We start from the raw sequence: 22,170 nt of genomic DNA on the forward strand, positions 1-22,170 counted from the left end.
GAAGCAATCTGTTTGGCCAGAGGCATATGTTGACGTGGATAGTTTCAAGCTGCTAGAGCAATATACAGACACTTCTTTTGGTTGTACTCTCAAGGGTGCACAAATATTTTTTTTTTAATAGTCAGAAGAACTGTAACCACTTCTTCACCTAGCCGTACATGTGCTGCTTCAGCAAAATGAAGAGCTTCATGCAAAATAAGCTTTTTTTCATTAAAATCAGTGATAAGGGAACCATATTAAAAAAAATCACTTCTTTGTGGTAGACTTCAAACTAACTGTCAGTTCTGATTTACAGTAAGAATAATAAAAAAAAAATAACCTTTCAGATGTAAATTCAGTTGATTTAAAAAAGCAAGTCAAGATTGTTGGAAAATAAAAGAAATATTTTCATCAATATACAGTCTCCTCAAACTATGTTTATTGACTTCAGTTCTTACTCTTGTATTTTTATGCAGACGCCAGCCTGTGAGTCCTCCACCCCCTCCAAGGCCTATCTCCCCACCACATACCTATGGATATATCTCAGGGCCCTTGGTCTCTGATATGGATACAGATGCCCCAGAAGAGGAAGAGGATGAGGCAGATATAGAGGTTGCCAAGATGCAGAACAGAAGGCTCCTTTTGCGTGGCCTTGAGCAGACGCCTGCCTCCAGCGTGGGGGATTTGGAGAGCTCTGTAACAGGGTCCATGATCAATGGTTGGGGTTCAGCCTCCGAAGAAGACAACATCTCGAGCGGGAGGTCCAGCGTCAGCTCTTCTGACGGATCGTTTTTTACTGACGCAGATTTTGCACAGGCTGTTGCGGCAGCTGCGGAATATGCTGGCCTGAAAGTAGCCAGGCGTCACATGCAGGATGCAGCAGGAGGTGAGTCTGTCCTCTATTCAATGTGAGAAGGAAAAAAATATGACCATTCAGAAATGTATTTATCCACAACCACTTCCTGGATTCCTGTGTTTCTTACATTTAGAAATCCGGGAGGGGAGGTCAATTTACACTGATGGAAGATCTTGTCAGAAAAGGAGTTTCAGTTAAACAGATCAAATAAATTACTGCTCTACATTTTTTTTCATAAGTAGTTCCTGATTTTTTGGTCTCACTGATTATTGCAAAACCTCAGCCCTGCTGGTGAATTTGCACCCAGAAGTGAAAGAGGGGGGAACAAATCAATTACAGAAGTCTGTCCTTTTCCTAGTATAAAACTCCCAACGTTTTCAGTCACTTTTCATGAGAAGTTTAATCCCTCTGTATTTGAAATATCCAAATATATCATAAACCTTTAGAGTCATATTTCCCCCTGAATATGAAAAGAAAAAGGAATCTAATTGTTTTTCATTTTATATTTTGTTGTTATCTTTTGAAGAATGCTATCGAAGCTCTTACTGCTGTATTGTTGAGATGAAATGGATTTGTGTTGGTTTTGTAATTTGACAGCTGTTATTAGTTGTCATTTAGATTATAGATTATGCACATGCAAAAAGGCCTTATGCATGTGTTATTTCTCTTGTGAATCACCAACGGACGTGTAAAATGTGATATTTGAAATAGTTAATGTTTTGCAAGATACTGGTTACTAGTGATGCTGGCTATATACAGGTAGTCAGTAAACTGACTAGACCCAATGCAGATTATTATAGTTCCGCCAGGAAATAAGAATACCACAAAGTAGGATGCAGGTTTCAAGCAGATCCGTGAATGTTTTGCCAATCAGTCCTATTAAACTGCCAGACCTGGAGAAGAGGTACTCTGTCACAACTGTGTCCACCCTGACCCCACAGATTTGCAACCTTCCTCCCATTTCTGATATCCTCTCCCAGTTAACAGTCCTTTGTTTCAGTTCAACACAGCTGTTCATCATGAAGAGGGAGAGGGGAGGTAATTTAGTAATTCTGGATGAAATCCTGGCCGATTGAAGTAGGTGGCAAAACTCCCATTCATACCCACAGGGCCAGGATTTTATCCATTTTATACAGCTAAGTTTATATAAATGTGTCTCTCTGTGTGTAAATTTGTGTATTTAGCAAAGGTCTTTTTACGTTCCATTACTATTACAGATAAGTAATTTTACAACAGTCAAGTTGTGTTACACAGTGATTTTTGTGTACTGATAATACCCACGTCTGACTACATGTCCTGAAAATGGGATTCTTCTTATCTGCAAACAAACTGTGATGAAATGCCAGTCATGTATACCTTATGCCTTCCTGGTAACTCACTCCAGGCAACAGAGGGAGCGCCTGTACCTGAGACCTGCTCATGGCACAGGTGACCTGGCGCTGCCCGAGCGAGGGGCACTGAAACCCCTCCTGAAAGGGAAGTGTTCTACTCTTTCCAGAACGCTGTTGAGTGGGAAGCCTGCTTGTGCTTGCCTGCTGATGGGTTTCACATTCCTGGGGCAGGCAGCTACCAAGCAGTTGGGTAATTTCTGCGCAACTGAGCCAGGCTGCCTACTGGTAGGATACCAAATACTTCAATTTAGTTACAGCTCACTTTAAAACTGATAGCAGGAAGGATGAGAGATTTATTAGTGTTCCAACAGTGTATTTCTAAGTTTCATATAGCTAGGTCACTCTGGTGTGAGAAAAGAGAAAGTATGAAATGCCTTATTTTAAATAAGAAAAATAACAGCTATTGTTCTGTAACAATTTCCAGGCCGTAGACATTTTCATGCGTCACACTGTCCTAGACCCACCAGCCCTGTATCTACCGACAGCAACATGAGTGCTGTTGTAATACAGAAGGTCCGACCTGCCAAAAAGCAGAAACACCAGCCAGGACATCTGCGCAGAGAAGTCTACACAGATGGTGAGTCCACTGAAATGGGTGAAGCTTCAGTGAACCTTTCTAAATATGCATTCAGTGTGTGCGTGTGTGTGAAATTTTTCCACAGAGATAACATTATGTTTCAGAATTTGGTGATTTGTGTTTCCTGTTGCTAAACACCCTGAACAGATTAATCATTTTAAACGCCAGAGTTCCTTAATACTGCACCTCGGTGCTTCCACTCCGGAGCCTTGCACCTGTTTTCTATAGTGTCCTAATCGGCTAATTACTGTCATTATTTAAGAGCCCAGATAGCATAAATAGTACAGTCATTAAGAATAATGTGTGGTTAGGATTCAAATCTTCATTCACATCACTGACTATTAAAACCTTCGGAATATATCTTTTCTTGAAATAAACAATATACCATTCAAATGGTGGACAGCAAAAATCAATGAATTTTAATCCTGACCACAGCATTGTTGGAAGCGGATACTTTGTGAGTAAAAGCAAAATCTAATCATCTTCTTTCGTGCCTTCACACACAATATCAACTCTTGCTGAAAAGGTAGTGCATGTATTCTCCTGGGAGTGTTGGGGGATAATGCAAACATTGTGATGTTGTCTAGAGAGAGCCTTTAATGAAAATGCCTCAGGTGGTGCAGCTTTTATTAAAGCACTACCTTCCAGTTTTATAAAGCAACCCACAGGCTTTGTTGGAAATTCATGTACGATAAATTCTCCAAGACTTAACCCATCTTGTCAAGTTTCCTGAATGTGCTAACAGAGGGGAGGGAAGAGAAAGGCATCGTTCCCCACCTCCTGCTTCTCTGCAACAACAATCTGATTAGGATTTTCATTACCCGTCTGAAATTTTTCAAAGAGGGGCATCATTTGCTATTATCATATGAAAGCCTAATATTATAGATCCTTATCTAGGGTTACAAGAAGGGAGTTTTGAACCACTTCTCCCTGCAATTCCTGCCACTTGACAAAAAAATTTAATACAAAGCTCACAGCACGATGAGCAGAAGTAATTTAGCAATGAGTGGTTGACCATGCTATTATCTGTACTTTATTCTGAGTATTTTCTCTCTCTAGCATCTATCTGATACCAGGCTGCATTAAATACTGGCATGACACAGTGCACCTGGGCCTCTTGGCTTATGCCCAGGCCCCTTCTGTCAGCGAAACCAGGCTGTTGGAATATTATCTGATTTCAAGAGGTTATTGCAGTGGTTTTGTGCATGTTTGCTTCTGTGAAAGGATAAGACAAGGTGTAAATCCCAAAACTGTACCAGAAATGTTACGTTGATGAGACCCTCGTAATGGCATTTTGCAGGATTTTATGGACATTTTATCAGCTTTTATTCTCTTGAAGAGAACACTCTTAACTGAATAGTTGGCCAAGCATCAAACCTCAATGCAAACACAACAGCTGAAACAGAAGTAAAATGTGGATGGGAGTTTTATGTGGCCATTTTCCTCTAACACAGGGATAAATAAGAGGTGGGCCTGTGTTTGATGACAGGTTTTTGTGAAAGTAATTATAGAAAGTCAAATCACAGAGCATTGTAGTTAGATATTGCAATAGATTTGGCAATCATTATCAATATTAGTTTTGTGTTATATAGCACCTGCTTACTTCAGCATGTTTTCTAATTAGGTAAGAATTTCTGCTAACCTGTTTAGTGTGCAGTACAACGTGGTCATTCAGGGAACAGCAAATTATGGCTTTAATTTCTGCACATCCAATAAAACCCAGTTCAAAGGTTAAAGGGATTGTTCAGTTATGATTTTTTAATTTTTTTTCCCCTTCAATCCATTTAGATAAGCGTATTTGGAACCTTACTGAAGATTCTAAATATCCATTTTAATAGCCATTTTATTGTCCCTTTAGAATTATCTATAAAATAGCATCTACTAATTGTTTTCCTTAAGTGGAGAAAAATGATATGGAGACCTGAAAAAACATTTAAGCACAACTGCCCTTTTTCAGATATATTTAGGTTTCTCTATTGGCTAGCTGTCACACTGTCACTTATCTTTTTTATAAAAGAGTGCCTGATACAAAGATTTTTTTTTCCTCCTAGGGAGTGAACGTACTTGTGTTTATAGTAGAGAAAAGCAAATATTCTGCATTTTTTGGTGGCTAGAAGCATTGAATAAATACTAAAATTAGAATGCATTGCTTCATTACATTCTCAGCCTTTACAATGGAATTTACTTTCACATGTGAAGAGTTTTCTACTGTTTCCAAATCACCCAAATTAGTATTTGCTGGCAGCTTCATGCAATACTTGTTTCATGAAGAGTTTACACAATTAGTTGACAGAAAGGACATATAAATAAATTAAGTCTTTGCAGGAGTGATTGAAAACTACAATAGTATTATCGTCAGCAATATATGTAAGTCTTAAAAAATGCTGTATTTTTTTCTTTATACAGCAATATTTGTGAAAGAGGTTGGTATTTCTAAAAGTGTGTTACAAATGTAGCAGTGAAATGTCTATTGCTACCCTTTTTTAAATGAAGAAGAGTGCTCTCAAATCTACTCTGCATTGTACAAGTAGTAACAATTTTGTATTTTCTGCTAGCATTAGTTCTCATCAGTTTGTACTTTAAGGGGAACAGGATTCAGCTCAGTTGTTTTTGTTCCTTGACAGTCATCCAGGCAGTGAAATGTTCTCCATATTAGTTGCTAAAAATCTGTGCTCAGTAGGTGGTAAGGATTAAAGTGTATGAATTTTTAAGTGCTCTCCATCTAGCCTTTTAGAGAGTTAACTACCAAGAGTGCATTACAAGAACCAACTAGCAGATGTATCCTCCTTCTCAATACCGCCTGACCTACTTATATATTTAATTTAAGAAATCAAATTTTAAAATAATGTTTGTCTTTTCTAAAGTTTTATATTTGATACTGAAGTTTTATATATGATACTGTCCACTAAACCATCTTGAATTGTTTCTTTTAGTAGTTACAAACCCTCAGAATTGTAAGCATTTAGATAAAAAGGGAGATGTGCTTTCCCTTTGCTTCAATTCAGTAGGTCTTTCAATAGAAATTACGCCATTGTCAGTTCACACGAGATTTTAAATCTTGATTCTTCTTTAAATCTCTGAGTGACAAAGGAAAAATACTGACATTTTCACAACAAGCTGATTGAGACTGTAACAGAGAAACCTAGAAGCAGCACGGCAATGTTTGAGGGCTGGTCTGCTAGCGAGGTCCTTCGCTCTGCTGTCTCAGTGGAGGACGAAGGCGACCCCCATGGCAGCAAAGATGCAAGGGATAATGCGTCAGAAGCCACAAAACCCTCTGAGAATGGTCATGTAGGGGATAGATAGGGCTTTGCATCAAAAGGTGGTGGGATCAGTAACCCACATGAAGTGCACGCAGCATGGGTATTTCTTTGCCTCAGCCTTCAATAGTAAGACCAGTTGATCTCCAGATATCCAGCCCCCTGATCCAGAAGACAGGGATGACAAGCAGAATGAAGCCCCCATGATCCAAAGGGAAGCGGTGTGCACGACCTGCTGCTCCACTTAGATGCACACAAGTCTATCGGGCCAGGTGGGATCCACCCAAGAGTACTGAGGGAGCTGGAAGAAGCTCTCACCAAGCCATTTGCTATCATTTATCAGCAGTCCTGGCTAACCAGGGAGGTTCCAGTGAACTGGAGGTTAGCAAATTTGACACCCATCTACAAGAAGAGCCATAAGGAGGATCCAGGGGACTACAGGCCTGTCAGTCTGACCTCAGTGCCAGGGAATGTTACCGAGCAGATCATCTTCAGTGCCATCGTGCAGCACATAGAGGACAACCAAGGCTTCAGATCCAGTCAGCATGGGTTTTTTGAAAGGCAGGTGCTGCTTGATTAACCTGATCTCCTTCCATGACAAGATGACTGTCCTGATCCAGTGTCAGGGGAGGTTTCGATATGATCCTAAGAGATAGATTAAGACACAAATGAGGTCAAATGCCGTATACCCAACACAGTTTTTATTACAAAAAAAGAAAAATAGTAGGAAAGAGTAGCGATAGGACAGAGTGAAAATACAAGGCAGAAACCAAGCAAGCAGTTGGTAGAGAGTCGCCAGAGCAGTTACCACCACGGGCCCATGGCGCTCTGTTGGGCTGGAGCCATCTTAGCTTCAGTGGTGGGCGGTGGAGCAGGAGCAGGGTGACCAGCAGGAGCAGGGGGACCAGCAGGCCGGAGATCCATAAGCAGGCGAGCCCGTGGCGGGTGAGTCTGTGGCGAGCAGGTGAGGAAAAAGAGAGACTTGGGCAGTGTCTGCACCCCTTTAGATAGGGTCTGGGTTGGGTACTGACATCCCACATCCTCTCCAGGCTGGTGTGGGTTCTTTTAGGTGCACATGGGTGCCATGGGAGTGTCGCGTGCTCTAAGTGCCCAGCACGACCCCAGGAGGAGGGGCTGCCGGGCCTGGGCACCGGGACTGTCCCGTGCGGATGCCCACGCTGCACCTCCCTGGTCACAGGAGGGGGTGACAGGCCGGCGGTGCACCTAGGGTTTTTGGGGTGGCCCTGGCTCACACATGTGCTCGGCTCCTGACAATGTGGTCTGCGGCCCAGACAGGCTCTGACCAGCTCACACAGCTCTCGCACATGCAGTCCTCCACCCAAGGCTGTCTTGGAGACAGACTCCATGGTTTAATCCTTCACAATGACCCACCTAGTGGATGAGGGAAAGGCTATGGATGTTGTCTACCTGGACTTTAGTAAAGCCTTTGACACTGCTTCAAACAGCATCCTCCTGGAGGAACTGGCTGCTCATGGCTTGGATGAGTGTACTCTGCTGGTTGAATGTCAGAGCCCAAAGAGTGATGGTGAATGGACTTAAATCCAATTGGCAACTGGTCACAAGTGGTGCTCCCTAGCTCTCAGTATTTGAGCCAGTTCTCTTTAATATGTTTACTAATGATCTGTATGAGGGGATCGAAACTTACCCACAGTAAGTTTGCGGAGGATACAAAGCTAAGTGGGAGCATAGATAAGCTCGAGGGTAGGAAGGCTCTTCAGAGGGACCCGGACAGGCTGGGTCGATGTGCTGAGGCCAATGGTATGAGGTTCAACAGGCCAAGTGCCGAGTCCTGCACTTGGGCCACAACTACCCCAGGCAATGCGACAGGCCTGGGGAAGAGTGGCTGGAAAGCTGCCTGGTGGAAAAGGATCTGGGGATGTTGATTAACAGCTGCCTAAACATGAGTCAACAGTGTGCCCAGGTGGCCGAGAAAGCCAATAGCATCCTGGCTTGTATCAGAAACAGTGTGACCAGCAGGAGTAGGGAAGTGATCTTCCCCTTGTACATGGCACTGGTGAGGCCACATCTTGATTACTGTGTTCAGTTTTGGGCCTCTCACTATAAGGATATTGAGGTGCTGGAGTGTGTCCAAAGAAGGGCAGCCAAGCTGGTGAAGGGCCTAGAGAACAAGTCTTATGAGTAGCAGCTGAGGGAATTGGGGTTGTTTAGCCTGGAGAGGAGAAGACTGTGGGAGACCTTATTGCTCTCTACAACTATGTGAAAGGAGGTTCTGACGAGATGGGGATCAGTCTCTTCTTCCACTTAGAGACTTATAGGACAAGAGGAACTGGCTTCAAGTTGCACCAGAGGAGGTTTAGGTTGGATAAGGAGGAGATGTGGTGGAGTCACCATCCCTAGAGGTATTTAAAAGACATGTAGAGAGATGCTTAGGGACATGGTTTAGTAGTGGGCTTGGTAGTGTTAGGTTATAGTTGGACTTGTTGATCTTAAAGTTCTTTTCCAACCAAAACAATTCTATGACTCCATGATTTAGCTGTGTTATCAATGACATGATATCAGGGCAGCTGAATTTCTCCCAAAAGGCAGTTGAATACCTGCCTAATACTTCCTTGAGTTTTCACTTGGAAATGTTAAGGCATTATGCACACTGGCATTATCTGTACTTTTGTCTACACCCTGCCTGTGCCGTACAAAAAAATCTACACTGCACAAATTTGTGCAGGGTCAAAACTAAATAGGATTGCATTTCTTACCTCTGCTAAAAAGCAGCTTTTTTTTTCTTAAACAGCAGACATTTTCAGATACCTGCCCTCTGCAGTCCCTGATTCTGATTCCGTTGTGAGATATTTTGTAAATGTCAATTTTGTTACTGAGGGAGGTTTTGAGGTGTGAAAATGTTTCAATAAAAGCATTATGTAAATGTACATACGGGCAAAAAAAACCTTCAACCCAATAATCTACAGCTTTTCTACCTCATATTGGCTTTTGCTATAGCTATTTATTCATCCAATTATTGTGTATAGTTAGAGCCATGTTTCTTGAAAGATGAGGCATGAAAATAACTTCAGTACATGAATAAGAGTAGCTGAGGTTATATCTTTAAAAACCTTAAATGAACTTGAAGTTTTACTAGGTCAGGAACAGTCTTGAGTTTTGCTTTCCTGCATAAATATGCAAAATAAATAAAAAAAAAAAATAAAAAACCAAACACACTTCTCCAATATTGCATCAAATCTAACATTGCTTTTTTCTTCAGAGTATGACTATAGAAATCTAAAGCTCAGAAGAGCTGAGAAGAGAGAGTTGTCTAATAAAGCCTTCTTCCCTCATTTGTTACAGTTCAGCTTTTTGTGCTTCTTTCTGGTGTTTGCACCACAGTGCCAAACTAACTTAGTAGATGATTTTCCCCTGCTGGTGTTGTGCTTATCCAGTGATTTCTGTATATGTTGTCATCTAGAAAATTATCATTGTTCCTTTCAAAAGACATATATGGAAGGTTTCCCCTGTAGACCGTGCTATGAAATAGCAGCTGTTAATTGCTTGAGTTACACGGGAAGCAGTACAACAGTAATACCTAGACATGAATGAAACATGTGAGCACAGCTGACCTTTAACAAATACTTCTGAGGTCCTTATATTGGTTTGATGTAGCTTTGTGATTTATTTTTTATTCCTTACAATGGAAGCTTCCATTTTGCTTTTAATAAGAGCTGTGCCAGTTTGTACTCAAGGAGGCAGATTGAATCTGGATTTTCTCTGTGATCTGAGCTGTTAAAATAAATACCACAGGGGTGTAATAGTGTTGACCTCTGAAAAGGTTTTTTTTTTCCTTTTGTGAAGGATTCTTCTCAGTGAGGAGTACTGTGTTATAATCAAGATTTTTATAGTTTCCCTGCAGGTTGCAAAAATGTTCTTGAAAGAGAATATCACTTTTCTTTAGTTATTACTGTACCATAGAGCTACTGCTGTTTTATGAAACTATTTATATCAATGCCTCTTTCCTTTCCATAGTCAAGATTTAACACCAGTTTGTTCATCGTCTTGTGTAGCTGAAAAGGATTCTTGACTAAAGTAGTTTGTTCCAAGTTGTATTTTACAGGCTACAGGAAAGATCTTGTCCTTCATTTTGGTATTCTGCCAGTGCATTGCTGTGCCACAACTGTTGGAGTCTGGCTCCAAGGGTGACTGAAAAAGCTGCTGTTAAGTACCTACACTCCCTTTACATCAGCATGCTCAACAGAAGGGCTCTTCAGTGCTCTGATAACTTAACAAAGACAGGGAGTGAGGAATGTGAGACAGGAGATATTGCATGAACACTAGTGTTTCCAGAAGCCTACACTTCAAAGTCTGAGTATCTTCATCCACTTCTGATTCAGTATATCCTTTTCTGAGAAAAGACAGGTCATGAGGAGAATGTTCTCCTCAGAAAGGAAAACATCTTTTGAATCTCTGCAGGCTAATGCAGAGTTTATCTTAATTTTGAGATCTTGACCAAGTTCTATAATCACTAAAAGTATTCTGCAAAAGGTGGGAACCATTACCATCTTCAGGCTTGCTTTTGAAGAACAGTTCTTGTGCTTGCTAAGTGTGGTCTGGATCTGGCATGATCTGTTGCACTGGCCTTTCAGGGAACATACCACATGCAACTCAGGTCTTGGGCAGACTTCACACAATTTTTCATCCAGTTGTTGAACTGTAAGAGGTTATATACTTCTTCAGACCAATGTTTTGTGGAGCAGGTATTGACACTTGAGATGACATGGCTGTGGAGCCTTTGTGATCCAAATATCCAAACTTGCAGGCACATATTGATTTAAGCATCTACAGGGCTGGGCAGCACAGTGAAAGTGGTTTGGTTCACTCTTTGGAGACTGGAGCTCACAGGGCATTTTTAGAGATGGTCTGAGTGCTACTCTGATGTCTGGAATTGCAGAGTTTCATTGCTAAGGTTGTGTATTGGGCAGACCCATGTTTAAATAGTTAGGGTTAACAAAGGGATGCAACATAACTGATTCTGTGTTTTCTTGCCAAAATCTATTGTATTTCATATCTTACTGAAACAGAAGTTGCCTTTCCGTTTTACAGTTTTAGTTCCCTCACTTAAGTCCAGTCCACTGTCCACAGATCTGCCTTTGTTCTTACTTTATAGTCTAATAAAATAATAAAATTTATTTACTCCATAAATAAAATAATTTTGATTCAGCCACTTAGGATATCCGATCTTCCAGCTAATTTACATTATGATTTCTCAAGGTTTAAAAATGACAGTGCTTTTTCTTAAAATATATCTGAAAATGGTGCTAAGTAGATACTTAAAATTAAGTCTCAGTATTCAGTGTTTTACCTTCAGCTCCTCTCTCAAACTGATGTTTTCTAAACTACCAGGAGCTGAAAAACAAAACTACTCTATAAAAACTGCGAGGCATGTAAGGCCAGTTGTCCAACTTGTTCTTAGCTAAGAGGAGCAGAAGGAAAGAAGTTTCTTTGTTTCTTGTTAAATGGATTTGGTCCCTTATTCAAGTCATAAATTAGAATAAGGATTTTTCTTGGGTGCTTGGAGGGTTTTGTTGGCTTTTTTTATTCCTTTTTTTTTCCTTTTTTTTGTGGGAGTGTGTTTGTTACCAAGACAGTGGAATGAATGCAGCAAGAATGATGTTACAGGTCTCAGTATGTCCAACCTTAGGAACTGTACTTTATGAATTCTTTCTTCCTCATCATCCCAGTCCAAGCAGCTGATAAAATTCCCAGTGTTACTTAAAATAGGTCAAGGGCAATTGCAAGTTATGGCACCAGTGTGATGTGTAGTATGGTGCCCAGTAAGCTTGAGTATTGCATTGCCACACCTTTCCACAGGGCTAGATCAAGTCACTTGTGCTTTGTGTCACTAGGAAAGCTCTAGAAAATGTCTTGCATCTGCCATATCCAAATTTGTACATGTATGTTAGATGTCATGGTTTTTTTCTTATTCAGGAGTGCTACCTTTGTTCTTGGCCCAATTTAGTTAATTTTTGGTTGAAAACAGTCCTTGAATAGATCGTGAATTAGCTGTATATATAGTGAGAGTGTTTGAAAAACACAGCTGCTCCGAGATTTTTATGGAGAAGGGATGAATGCACACTATTATAAAGTGCTGAAGTTACTTTTTTTTAACAGTGCTGTTATTTATATTTTTTTAGCAACCTCACTTGAGAATATTAACCTCAGAAACATCTTTCACATCCCACTTTTTCAGCCTGTTGTTCTCTTATATGCATGTGATTTTTTTCCTACAGCTTTATCATGAACTGCTTTTGTGTTGCTGCTTCCTTGTTTGACTTCTGTGATTTTATCTTCAGATTTTATATTCCACAGAGCACTGTTGTATCCTGACGAGCAGTTTCGACATTCTAGTTTGAAGTCTTAATAGAGGAATACAAAAAATTAACTAAGTAAAACATAAGTGTTCCTTATAAATACTATTTTAAACTCTACATGATTTTAAAACCCCTCAAAATGTGCTGGTTTAAGAAGACAAATTCAAAAGTCTTGTGTATCTTTTTTTCTTCTGTTTTTTTTTTCTTCTTTCTGAGAGCTTGTTACTTTGTGTGGATTTTTTTTCAGTCTCACAACATACCCACAGACACGTGGGATAGGTATGTTAGATTATCCTGTTGTTTTGAAAGGAGAATTAATACAGTTTATTCTTATGTATACCAACAATGCATCTGATAGGCATTCTTACACCTCATCTGTCTTGCTTTAATGCTCAGTACGCTAAAGACTTTAAGCAACTATAGCACAAGCTGCTGTGTTGTTGAATGGCAAAAACAAGAAACATCAGCAAAGATATGTTAATATCTTCAACTCTGTGTTGATACCTGTAACTGATACGTTAATATGCAACTGCCTAATGTTTATTACAGCTTTTTGTTTTAAATTTAAAGAAAAAAATTGGGATTTGAAAGGGCAGTGAGAGGTCTTTACTTTTTATTTTTAATGGAAAAATACCCATCAGCAGTTGTAACAGTCACATAATACTTTTTTCGGGTGGAGAGAGAAGGGCAGAGGGAGGGCCGAAAGTAAACAGGGCGTTTGTTTTACCAGTTCCAGTTAAATATTATTTCTTAATTTCACTAGTATATGATATCATGGCCACGATTGTTCTTTTTCGACTCTGTAGACTTGCCACCCCCTCCTGTGCCACCTCCCGCTATAAAATCACCGACGGCCCCGTCCAAGTCGCAGCTGGGTGCACGTCGGTGCGGCCAAGGCTGGCTTCGGTGGAGGCGCGGACGGACAGGCCTGCGGAGCGGAAGGCAGCCAGCTACAGGGGGCGGGACGGGGCCGACGGGAGGCAGCACTCGGACGCGCGGGCGAGTTCAGGGGAGCGGAGAGAACCCCAGGAGCCGCAGAACGACGGGAAGCCGCGAGGAAATAGAGCACCGAAACGAGAAGGCACACCAGCAAAAACTCATCTTCTTCAAGGTTATTTTGCCTGCTCTGGGTTCACTGAAGTCTTGGGTGTTGATGGCAGGGAACGGGCCGGCTCTTTGCGGGTCTCTCGCACCACTGGTGTGAGGGAAATTCCGTCTGCTGAATTGTCGCAACTTACTGTAGTTACACAGTGCTAATATAGGTGACGGTGCAGGTTCTCATTAGGGGGAAATAGAAATAAAAATTTACAAAAAACATAGCGTTTCCATCTTGCTTTCCTTATACCCATCATGTATTAAAGCTAATGCTGAGGAGGCCTAAACAGGAATATTTCTTGAGACTTGTAGAAGTCAGTGTCTTTGCCTCTACTATACATCTGTAGTCTAGTTATATTTAATTTACCTAATTATAATATACTTTATAAGGAAAGTGAGTTCTACCTAAGAATAGCCACTTGGCCCATTTTTGCCTCTTTGTAAAGGAGAAAAGGACCAGAATGATACTCGGTCCTGTTTAAAAATTAAGAAAGCCATAGTAGTGATTCATCAGCTATAAATACTAATTGGCGTGGCATTATACGAATCAAAACTGATCCATCTAATCTCTTGTGTATGGAAGTTGGTAAGATTAGTAATTAAAGGAGTGTGATTAATGGAAGTTGCCAAGTGTTCACTAAGACATTCAAAACAAATTCATGCAAATGCCTGGTCTTTTCTTCTTATAGGTATCAAGGGGCAATATCAGGGGTGACTGAGTAGTTAGTTGGTTAAACGGGCACACTAGTAAGAGGTTGGTTACAGTGTATTGCTGTAGAGAAAAGTTATTAGAAGGTTATCTTTGAGGACGGTGCTGAAATCTTAAACCATTCAAACTTAGCCTGAGAAATGCAAGATCTAATATTTAGATTGATTGAGATCCTTGTGAGTGTCATGCATGTATTGTCATTTCCTTCTACTCAGTCATATTGAAAATATACTATGGGAGGTAGGTTTTTTTCTTAATTTTGATGGAGAGCATAGAGCAGGGATCATGGATTGAAATGAAACGGAGAGTAATCTTGAGTTAGTTTTTCTATGGTGAATGTTACCACATGAATACTATCCTCAAGAAAGCTTCTATAATGCTATTACAGAAACAGTGTATTTCATATTTATGTCAGGCATCACTTTAAAGTTACTCAGGATTATAAAAAGTGAGGTAAATCATCTGAATCCAGAAATTTTAGGACCACAGTGTCTCTGGGGTTGTAGACATAACAATGTATGTATTTAATTATACAGAGGACATCCTGCCATACTCTAGACCAACGTTTCCAACATCAAATAATCCTAGAGATCCCAGCTCCTCCAGCTCTATGTCATCAAGAGGATCAGGAGGCAGGCAGAGGGCAGATCAAGCAAATATAGCCCGAAGAAATGTTGCAGAAATGCAAGTACTGGGAGCATATGAACAAGGAGAGGAGGAAGAAGAAGAGATGGAGGTAATGGCAGTTGTACTACTGGAGATGACTAGAACAAGGCTATTTTCTGTGCTTAGACAAATGCCAAGAAAAAACGCTTTTAAACCAGAAATATTTCTCTTCAGAAAAATTAGCACTTTTATCTCTCAATGTTATGCCAAATCCAAGAAAAGGAACTTCAAGAATATGTCACAAACATTAAAAAAGAAGTAATATGTAGCTTAGTGTAACTGTTGCCACACTAAAACATATGAACAGAACTTGTAGAAATACAGCATTTAAATGCACTTTACATTATCCAGATTCTTTCAAAAGTGAAAATAAAGAACCAGAGCATCTGAGAGCACATTGACATTGTCTTTCACATTTTTTGACAGTTTATTCTATATTTATTAGCTATTAAGTCATGAACTTGTTTCTTTTTTTTTTTCCCAATTAATTGTACTAATTCAGTTAAAATCCTGACTGCAGAAAGGTTGTCCAACATGCAGTCATGTTGCTGCATGTAATTAAAAGTAGTAATTATTATTTAAAGGTAATAGTCTCTAAAGTATGTGGAACAAATTTTAAATAATAGTCTAAGGTAGTAACTTATAATTTTTTTTTTTCCATACAGGAAACAGAAAGCTGAAGACGACGACATGTACTGTCACAGGCTTTTAAAATCTAATCAGAAAAAAAAAAAAAATCACTTAAGATGCCTCAAGTCTGATGATATTTGATGCCAGAAATAATATTCAGTGCAATCAGAGTGTACAATTTTTCATTCTTCATGCCATCAGAATGCTATTTTTTATTTTCCTCTTCCTTTGTAAACCCTTCTTATGAGGAACAGCCTCTGCCTGTTCCTTCACACTAAGTGCATCACCCCCACTGTCCGAGGAGGCAGGTAAGCTGCTCCTCGTGGTACTTGGGCCAGCTGCTGCTTCAGGACGAGCAGGGAAGGGGATTCCAGAGCCCGGGACCGGAGGCCTCTCCCCGGCGGGGAGGTGCTCAGCACGCTGCCGGTGCCCCAGCCAGCCAGGCGGTGACGCTGCGAGTGACTCGGCCCTGGGGGGGAGAAGGTCCTCAAAGTGAACGTCAAGCAGAACACTGTTTTATTCTCGGGGGTCACTGTAGTCTGCAGTCAGTGCAAATGGTATCTTGCAATTTGAATACAGACTGTCTCTCTTGTTTTCTGCCAGTCTCTTGCTAACCTTTTGCAGAAGATACAGTTTTACAAATGCGAGAAAAATTAATTTGGGACGAGGTGGCTCTTATTGTAAATATGTACTCATTTTAAATCCCCTGTGGTACTTTGATTTGTCTTTCCATTTTCATCATTAACTACATTCTTATTAAAAATGTCCTTTGGGATAGGCAGGAGGTAAGCCAACGTGATTGCTGTTTGCCTAATCGTGGCATAAGCAAGTTTATCTGAAACTTTTTCTGATTTTGAGCTTCAAGAATGCTTATGAACATAAGCAGGAAAATCAATGGACATTTTTAATAATGATAGGCTAATATCATTAACTGTTACTGGCCCAAATCTCAGACCTCTACTTGTGTCAATTCACCTTAAAGAAGAAGTGCCACTTAAAGAAGTTTTGTTTGATCTTGGCAATTAATTTTTTTGTAATGCACTGCTTATCTTTTTTTTTTTTTTGGTTTTAAAAGCACAATCACTAAACTTTGTTTGTAAACCATTGTAACTATTAACCTTCTTTTTTGTCGTATTGAAAATGTTAAGCATTTGTTTGGGATATTTTTCATCTTTTTGTTAATGCTTTATGTTTGTGTTTGGAATATTTGAATGATGACAGACGGTAAAGTAACAAACCTAAATGTGGGCCATAATCAAAATACTTCTCACTTTTCCTGGACTTACAGAAAATTACCAATTTTGTGTGGCCTCTCTCAATATTGGATTACCATTAAAGCTGAAATAGAGGCATTAGTTGCGTTGAATTTGCCAAATTATGTCCTCTGTCTGTAGATTTTATGATCTTTTTTGTAATTATAAAATTTCTTTGTCATTGGTGCTAATGGAAAAATGTGTGTTTGTTTATTGACAGCTATCAGGACTAGCCCCAATGAAAAAAAAAAAAAAAAAGAAGAAAAAAAAAAAGTGTTTTGGTGTTTAGCGAGGACTGAAATTTTTCATTTAGCTGATTTTTAAAGAAAGGTTCCATAGAAAGGGTGTGCGGTAATAAAGGAACAATCCATGTGATTAATGTTTTCATTATGTTCATGTAAGAAACCTCATATTTTAGCCATAATTTTGCATACTGAGGATCCAATAATCAGAAAAGTAATTTTTGTCACATTATTTATTAAAAATGTTCTCAAATACATTCTCTTTCTTGAGTAGTTTCTTGTGTTCCCTGAAACATAATTTTTAGGGCCAATTCTGATCTCAGTTCTGTTGAGAAGAGTCAGAGTCCTTTGCACTGAGGTCATGCCGTTACAGTAGCACAAGCAAAGTGTGAGAGCTAGATGCAGCCTAAGATTTTACATAATTACAATTGATTGCATTAAAGATCTGATTTCTGGGTGCTTCATGAACCGTGATAACGAAAATGTCTCTTAGCCTGCCAATTTCCAGAGAGAGCTGATGAAGAAAATCTGTACCAACAAAAGCATTCACGTCAGGGGTTAGATACATTTGTTGCAAAGGAAGTAAGAACCAAATATGTGAAGGGAATGAATATTATGAGTCATCTGTTTGTTGAGGCCTGCACAAATATAAGTTTTCTTACCTGCCTGCTGTCCTGCATTGGGGCTGTTCTGGGGTCATCAGAGTCCTGCTGTGTATTATCATCAAATAGATGATGGTGTCTCTTAGATTTTTGTAATTTTGTACTCTTACTAATCACCCTGGTTTTGCCCTTCCCTGCTCTACCCCCATCATCTCATTTGAAAAAAGAAAAAAGAAAAAAAGAAAAAACATAGCCAACACATTCCATACAAAAAGCTACTACATCTTCTATTCAACAGAACCTTTTTTTTCTTGTATTCTTGACTGCCATACTTCTCCTTTCCCAAGAGCTTTAAACAGTCCAGAGCCAGATCCTGAGGTGCTGCAGTGTCCTACAGCAGAGTACTAAAGCCTTGACAACTTAATAGGGTGTAAGACTCAAGTGTAGGGTTTTTTTTTTATTTTAACTGTAGCTTTGAAGCAGATACTGAGATTGTTGAGTAAGTTAAGTATGTTACTTCTCTGTGTTGCCTGGGGTGAGAGGCTTCGGTGTCTTCAGTCCTCCTGCTCGAGTTCAGAGCTCCGTGTGTTCGCACTGCCAGCATAATCCAGGCAGGAGCCAGTCAGCCAGGCTGTGCCGCAGGAGACAGCCACCTGGTCTGCACCTTCCTTTGGAGGAGGCAGGAGAGGTTGATCTGATGAGTACAGTCTGCTGCAGCAGCCGATTGTCTTTCCTGGCACTGGGAGCAGCCTCATGGTGTAGGACCACACCATTGCCCTAGCAGGGAGTGGGCAATGAGGTGGAGCTCTAGGCAAGGTCCCCAAGTGCGTCAGCTGCTTAAGCCATTGATGGAGGTGTAGTGGTGCATTACAGAGCTGGGATCTAGTTGCAACTGCAGTGTGGAGACCTCTGTTAGGTGTTTCTGTCCAGAAACACTGTTGCTGCATGCCTGAAATGACAGTTACTCACTCCATTCTTTACTGGCATGGTGATACACTGGAAATCAACCACACACTGGATCCCCAGCTGATGTCTGTGTCCATCTCCGTAGCTTCACTATAAGTCAGACTCTAGCTGAAGTTCTGACCTCAAAATGGGAAATCCTGCCCAATGAGTTTTTTTAATTATTATTAGAAATTAATAATAACGAGAGTTATTAGAAATTTGTTTGGTAGTTGATGTTGTTCCCTGAGAAGTTACTTGGACTGTTTTGCAATCGCATTCAGTTGTGATTAGCAGTATCTTGAGACAGTGCATCACAGAGCTGTCACACAGTTTTTGCACCCACACTGGGTTCTCAGTGTGTTGTGCTCTTGCCAAAAACACTATAATGAAGATAAAATACACAACAGCTTGGTCTTAAAATTATAACTCCTGTTAATCAGTATTGATACGTACTTGACTTGGTCTTTGGCATTCAGGTACGGTAAAACTAGCTTGTTTACACATTGCTACCTGACATAAAGAACTATTCAGTGACTGGAAAGCCAACACAACAGAAGAAAGTAGTGTTCAGAGGTTTTGATTACACTGTATAATTGAAGACAAGTATTGTACTAGAAAAATTCGTAGCATTTCTGCGCTGAATTAATGTAATGGAGGTAGAAGTTTGATTATTCTTCTGCTATGTTTTGTGAAATCCTGTATGAGCTACTGTTAAATTTTACTTTGCTGAAAGTGAAGTATTTATTGGGAAGCTGTAAAAAGGGTCTAAAAAAAGAATTGTAAAATTTTACATTTAAAACTTTAGAAAATGCCTTGTACAAGTTTTACAATTATGTATCAGTTTATTTTCCAAAGAGTACTTTGAAGCATAGATGACAAAGTGATTTCAGTTCAGGATAATGCAAATGTACTCTACATCTGTATTTGCAAAAATTTTAGCTTCAACCCTTCATGAAACCTAAACAATGCAATTTGCTTCAACTCCTGCAAATGTGTTTGACCATATGTCTACCACCTTATTTGCTATGTTGCAGAACCAGTGATTTGTTAAAATACCAACGTACTTAATTTATTGGTTTCGTTAGTCTGTAAAGTTTTGCACAATGTGTTGCTTTTTACATTTTCTACTTCAGTTTTCCATAATCTATTATCTTTATTGAGTAAACTTAAGGCAAAAGAACTTCCATGGAAAAAAAATGTAGGATGTGCCTAAGATGACATCTCTTCTGCAATATACTATTTCAAACGTTAATCTCCAACCTCTGTATTTACAGATCCTAAAAGATTTTTTTTCTGTAAACAACAGAACTATATATGAAAAAAAATTAAATATACTATATTCCTTAAGTGAAGCTTTAAAATTAATTGTCTACTGACAAGTGGAGAAAATGTTATTTTACATTGGTTTTGCTTACGTTACAGATGAAAATTCGTTGCAAAAGAAAGTCCTACTGCTTGTGTGTGAGAAGTGTTATGCTTAGTGTATGCATAGGAAGGTCCTGGTATTTGCAAATGCAGATACCATTTTGTATTTGCTGACATGAACATTGGGAACTGAGAGTCTGTTCCAAACACTCAGCAGAAAGGTGAACATGTTTATGGATATTTGAGGCTTACCCATGCATGAGTAACTCCTAGTGTTCCCATGGACATCATCCTCACTGGACATGCCCTTCAACATCTTTGTTTTGTATTGAACTAACTGAAAATTTCAGAATTTAAATCACAAAAATAATCTTTAAAATTGACAACAACTGTGGATCTCCGTGTGAACTGCTTATCCAGATTTGATTTTCTTTACTTTTTTTTCATTGTACGTGATGATTTTTCTGTTGCCTGTAAGTATGTTCTTCACAGAAACCAGTGCACTGTGGAATTGGTGAAACTGGAATATAGCCTTTATGAAAGCTGTAAAGTACGAAGGCAGACTGAAAAAGAGGAATCAAGGGACATAAAGAGAAAAAAAAAAATATTTGAGTGGCTGAGGAACCCAAGTCTCATTGAAGCTAATGGTAAAAATCCTGTTGAATTGAACTGGCCTGGAAGTGAATTACCTCCTCATGGGCTAGCAAACAATAGCCATCACACTGCAATGAACACTGGAAGAAGAGTGAAATCCTTGCTGAATGCTTGTGTTGTTCTGTGTCCTTGCTAAATATACATCAAATGGGCTCATTTTCAGCTACCAAAAGAGAAAAGTAGGAGTTTAATTCACCATAGCATTCAGCTTTCTTTTTGCATGAGGTGATGAGCATGGGACCTACTCAGTTCTAGTCTCTGTGTGGAGCAAATTGCTTTTTAGGGTTTTTTTGCAGCACGACAATCAAAGCCATGATCGTAAAAATTGTGTTTATTGATTTTTTTTTTCAGGCCTAAGATATTTTTAGCAAGAGCAACATCAGGAAATGTAGAATAAACTACTTAGTATTGACTTTTATTCTGTGGCTTCCCACCACTCATAAAGCCCAGATGTAGTTCAAAGTCAGCAGCAAGGGATAACAGTAAAGGAGCTCTTAGGGTCTTTGATGCATGGAAGGACAAAAGGAAAGCAAAGCAAAAAAAAAAAAAAAACCAAAAACAAACTACTCAAAACCAAGCCCCCTCCCTCTTCAGCAAATGGTAATGAATAAGATATTCCTAAAGCATTTGGATAGCATGAAAATAATGGCCAAGAACCTTTATTTCTGCAATGTTAATTGGCACGGAATCAAAGTTTTCAATGTATTCCTGAACAGATGTTTGCAAAAGAAATTGCACTCTACTGAGCCAAGTACAGAGCAGTGAGGTTTCTCAGACCCAGTAAAAGCCCCCAAAAAGGGGAGCTGAGAACTAGGTCCTGCCACAGTCATCTCAGTGGCGTGCCAAGTCTGTACCCCACTGATCACTCACAAATTAAAGTGGAAACAAAACTTTAGTTTCTATAACCATCATTAGCAGATATTACAGAAGTGGCAGCATTTAATGGCTTAGACAAAATTCAAAAGCCATCATAGTCATGAAGTCTTTCTTTCTTGGATACTGTTGCCTGAAATAATTGTGCAAGTAGTATAATAATGCTAACAGAGCCCAGACTTATAGGAAACAATCTATTCAGGCAGATGTAAACAATACATGAGTGCCAAATGGCTTTATATAGTTAGATATATGGCTTTATATATGTTTATCAATATATATCCCTTCTGCTCCTTGAGCTAAATTCATTCTTACGTGATCCATTTTGGAGGGACGTGAACATTATTATGCTGCTGCTGCTGCTGTAGGATGAATGCTTCAGAAGGACTTCACAAGAGCTGTCAGCTTTATGTATACGAGAAGTAAAGGAAAAGAACGTACATTTGCTCATCAACCTAAAACTTTCCGCCCTTCTGTGCTGGCATTATCACACTCTTTTCACTTGGATTTTACCTTTTTTTCCTACAGAACCATTTTCATAGAGTATACAGGATGAAGACTTGACTGTCTAGTTTACTAAAACTCTCTTGAGCACGTCTGTGCCTTTGGTAAGTATTTTGCAAATGCTTCTCTTTAGGAAAAATTTTTAATTTGTCCATTAAAACTCTGCACAGTACTATTGTGTTGTGTGAAGGGAAGGGTGTAGGTAATGGAGAGACAAATTTGGTAAGAGACAAA

General features: G+C 39.5%; 1 protein-coding gene across 1 annotated transcript in view; it reads left to right on the forward strand.

Annotated features, from left to right (window-relative positions):
- The window catches only part of LOC103779693 (roundabout homolog 1-like), a gene marked incomplete at its 5' end in the record, with an annotated part of 63,709 nt that extends 48,161 nt beyond the window's left edge, over positions 1-15,548 (forward strand). Inside the window, 6 exon segments of the mRNA XM_008947338.1 lie at positions 456-865; positions 2,651-2,803; positions 13,205-13,279; positions 13,282-13,509; positions 14,739-14,938; positions 15,534-15,548. Coding sequence (XP_008945586.1) covers positions 456-865; positions 2,651-2,803; positions 13,205-13,279; positions 13,282-13,509; positions 14,739-14,938; positions 15,534-15,548 — 1,081 coding nt within the window.
- Between the last annotated feature and the right edge of the window lie 6,622 nt (positions 15,549-22,170).

This window comes from Merops nubicus, unplaced genomic scaffold (assembly GCF_000691845.1).
Source record: "Merops nubicus isolate BGI_N331 unplaced genomic scaffold, ASM69184v1 scaffold20339, whole genome shotgun sequence".
Classification (NCBI taxonomy): Eukaryota; Metazoa; Chordata; class Aves; order Coraciiformes; family Meropidae; genus Merops; species Merops nubicus.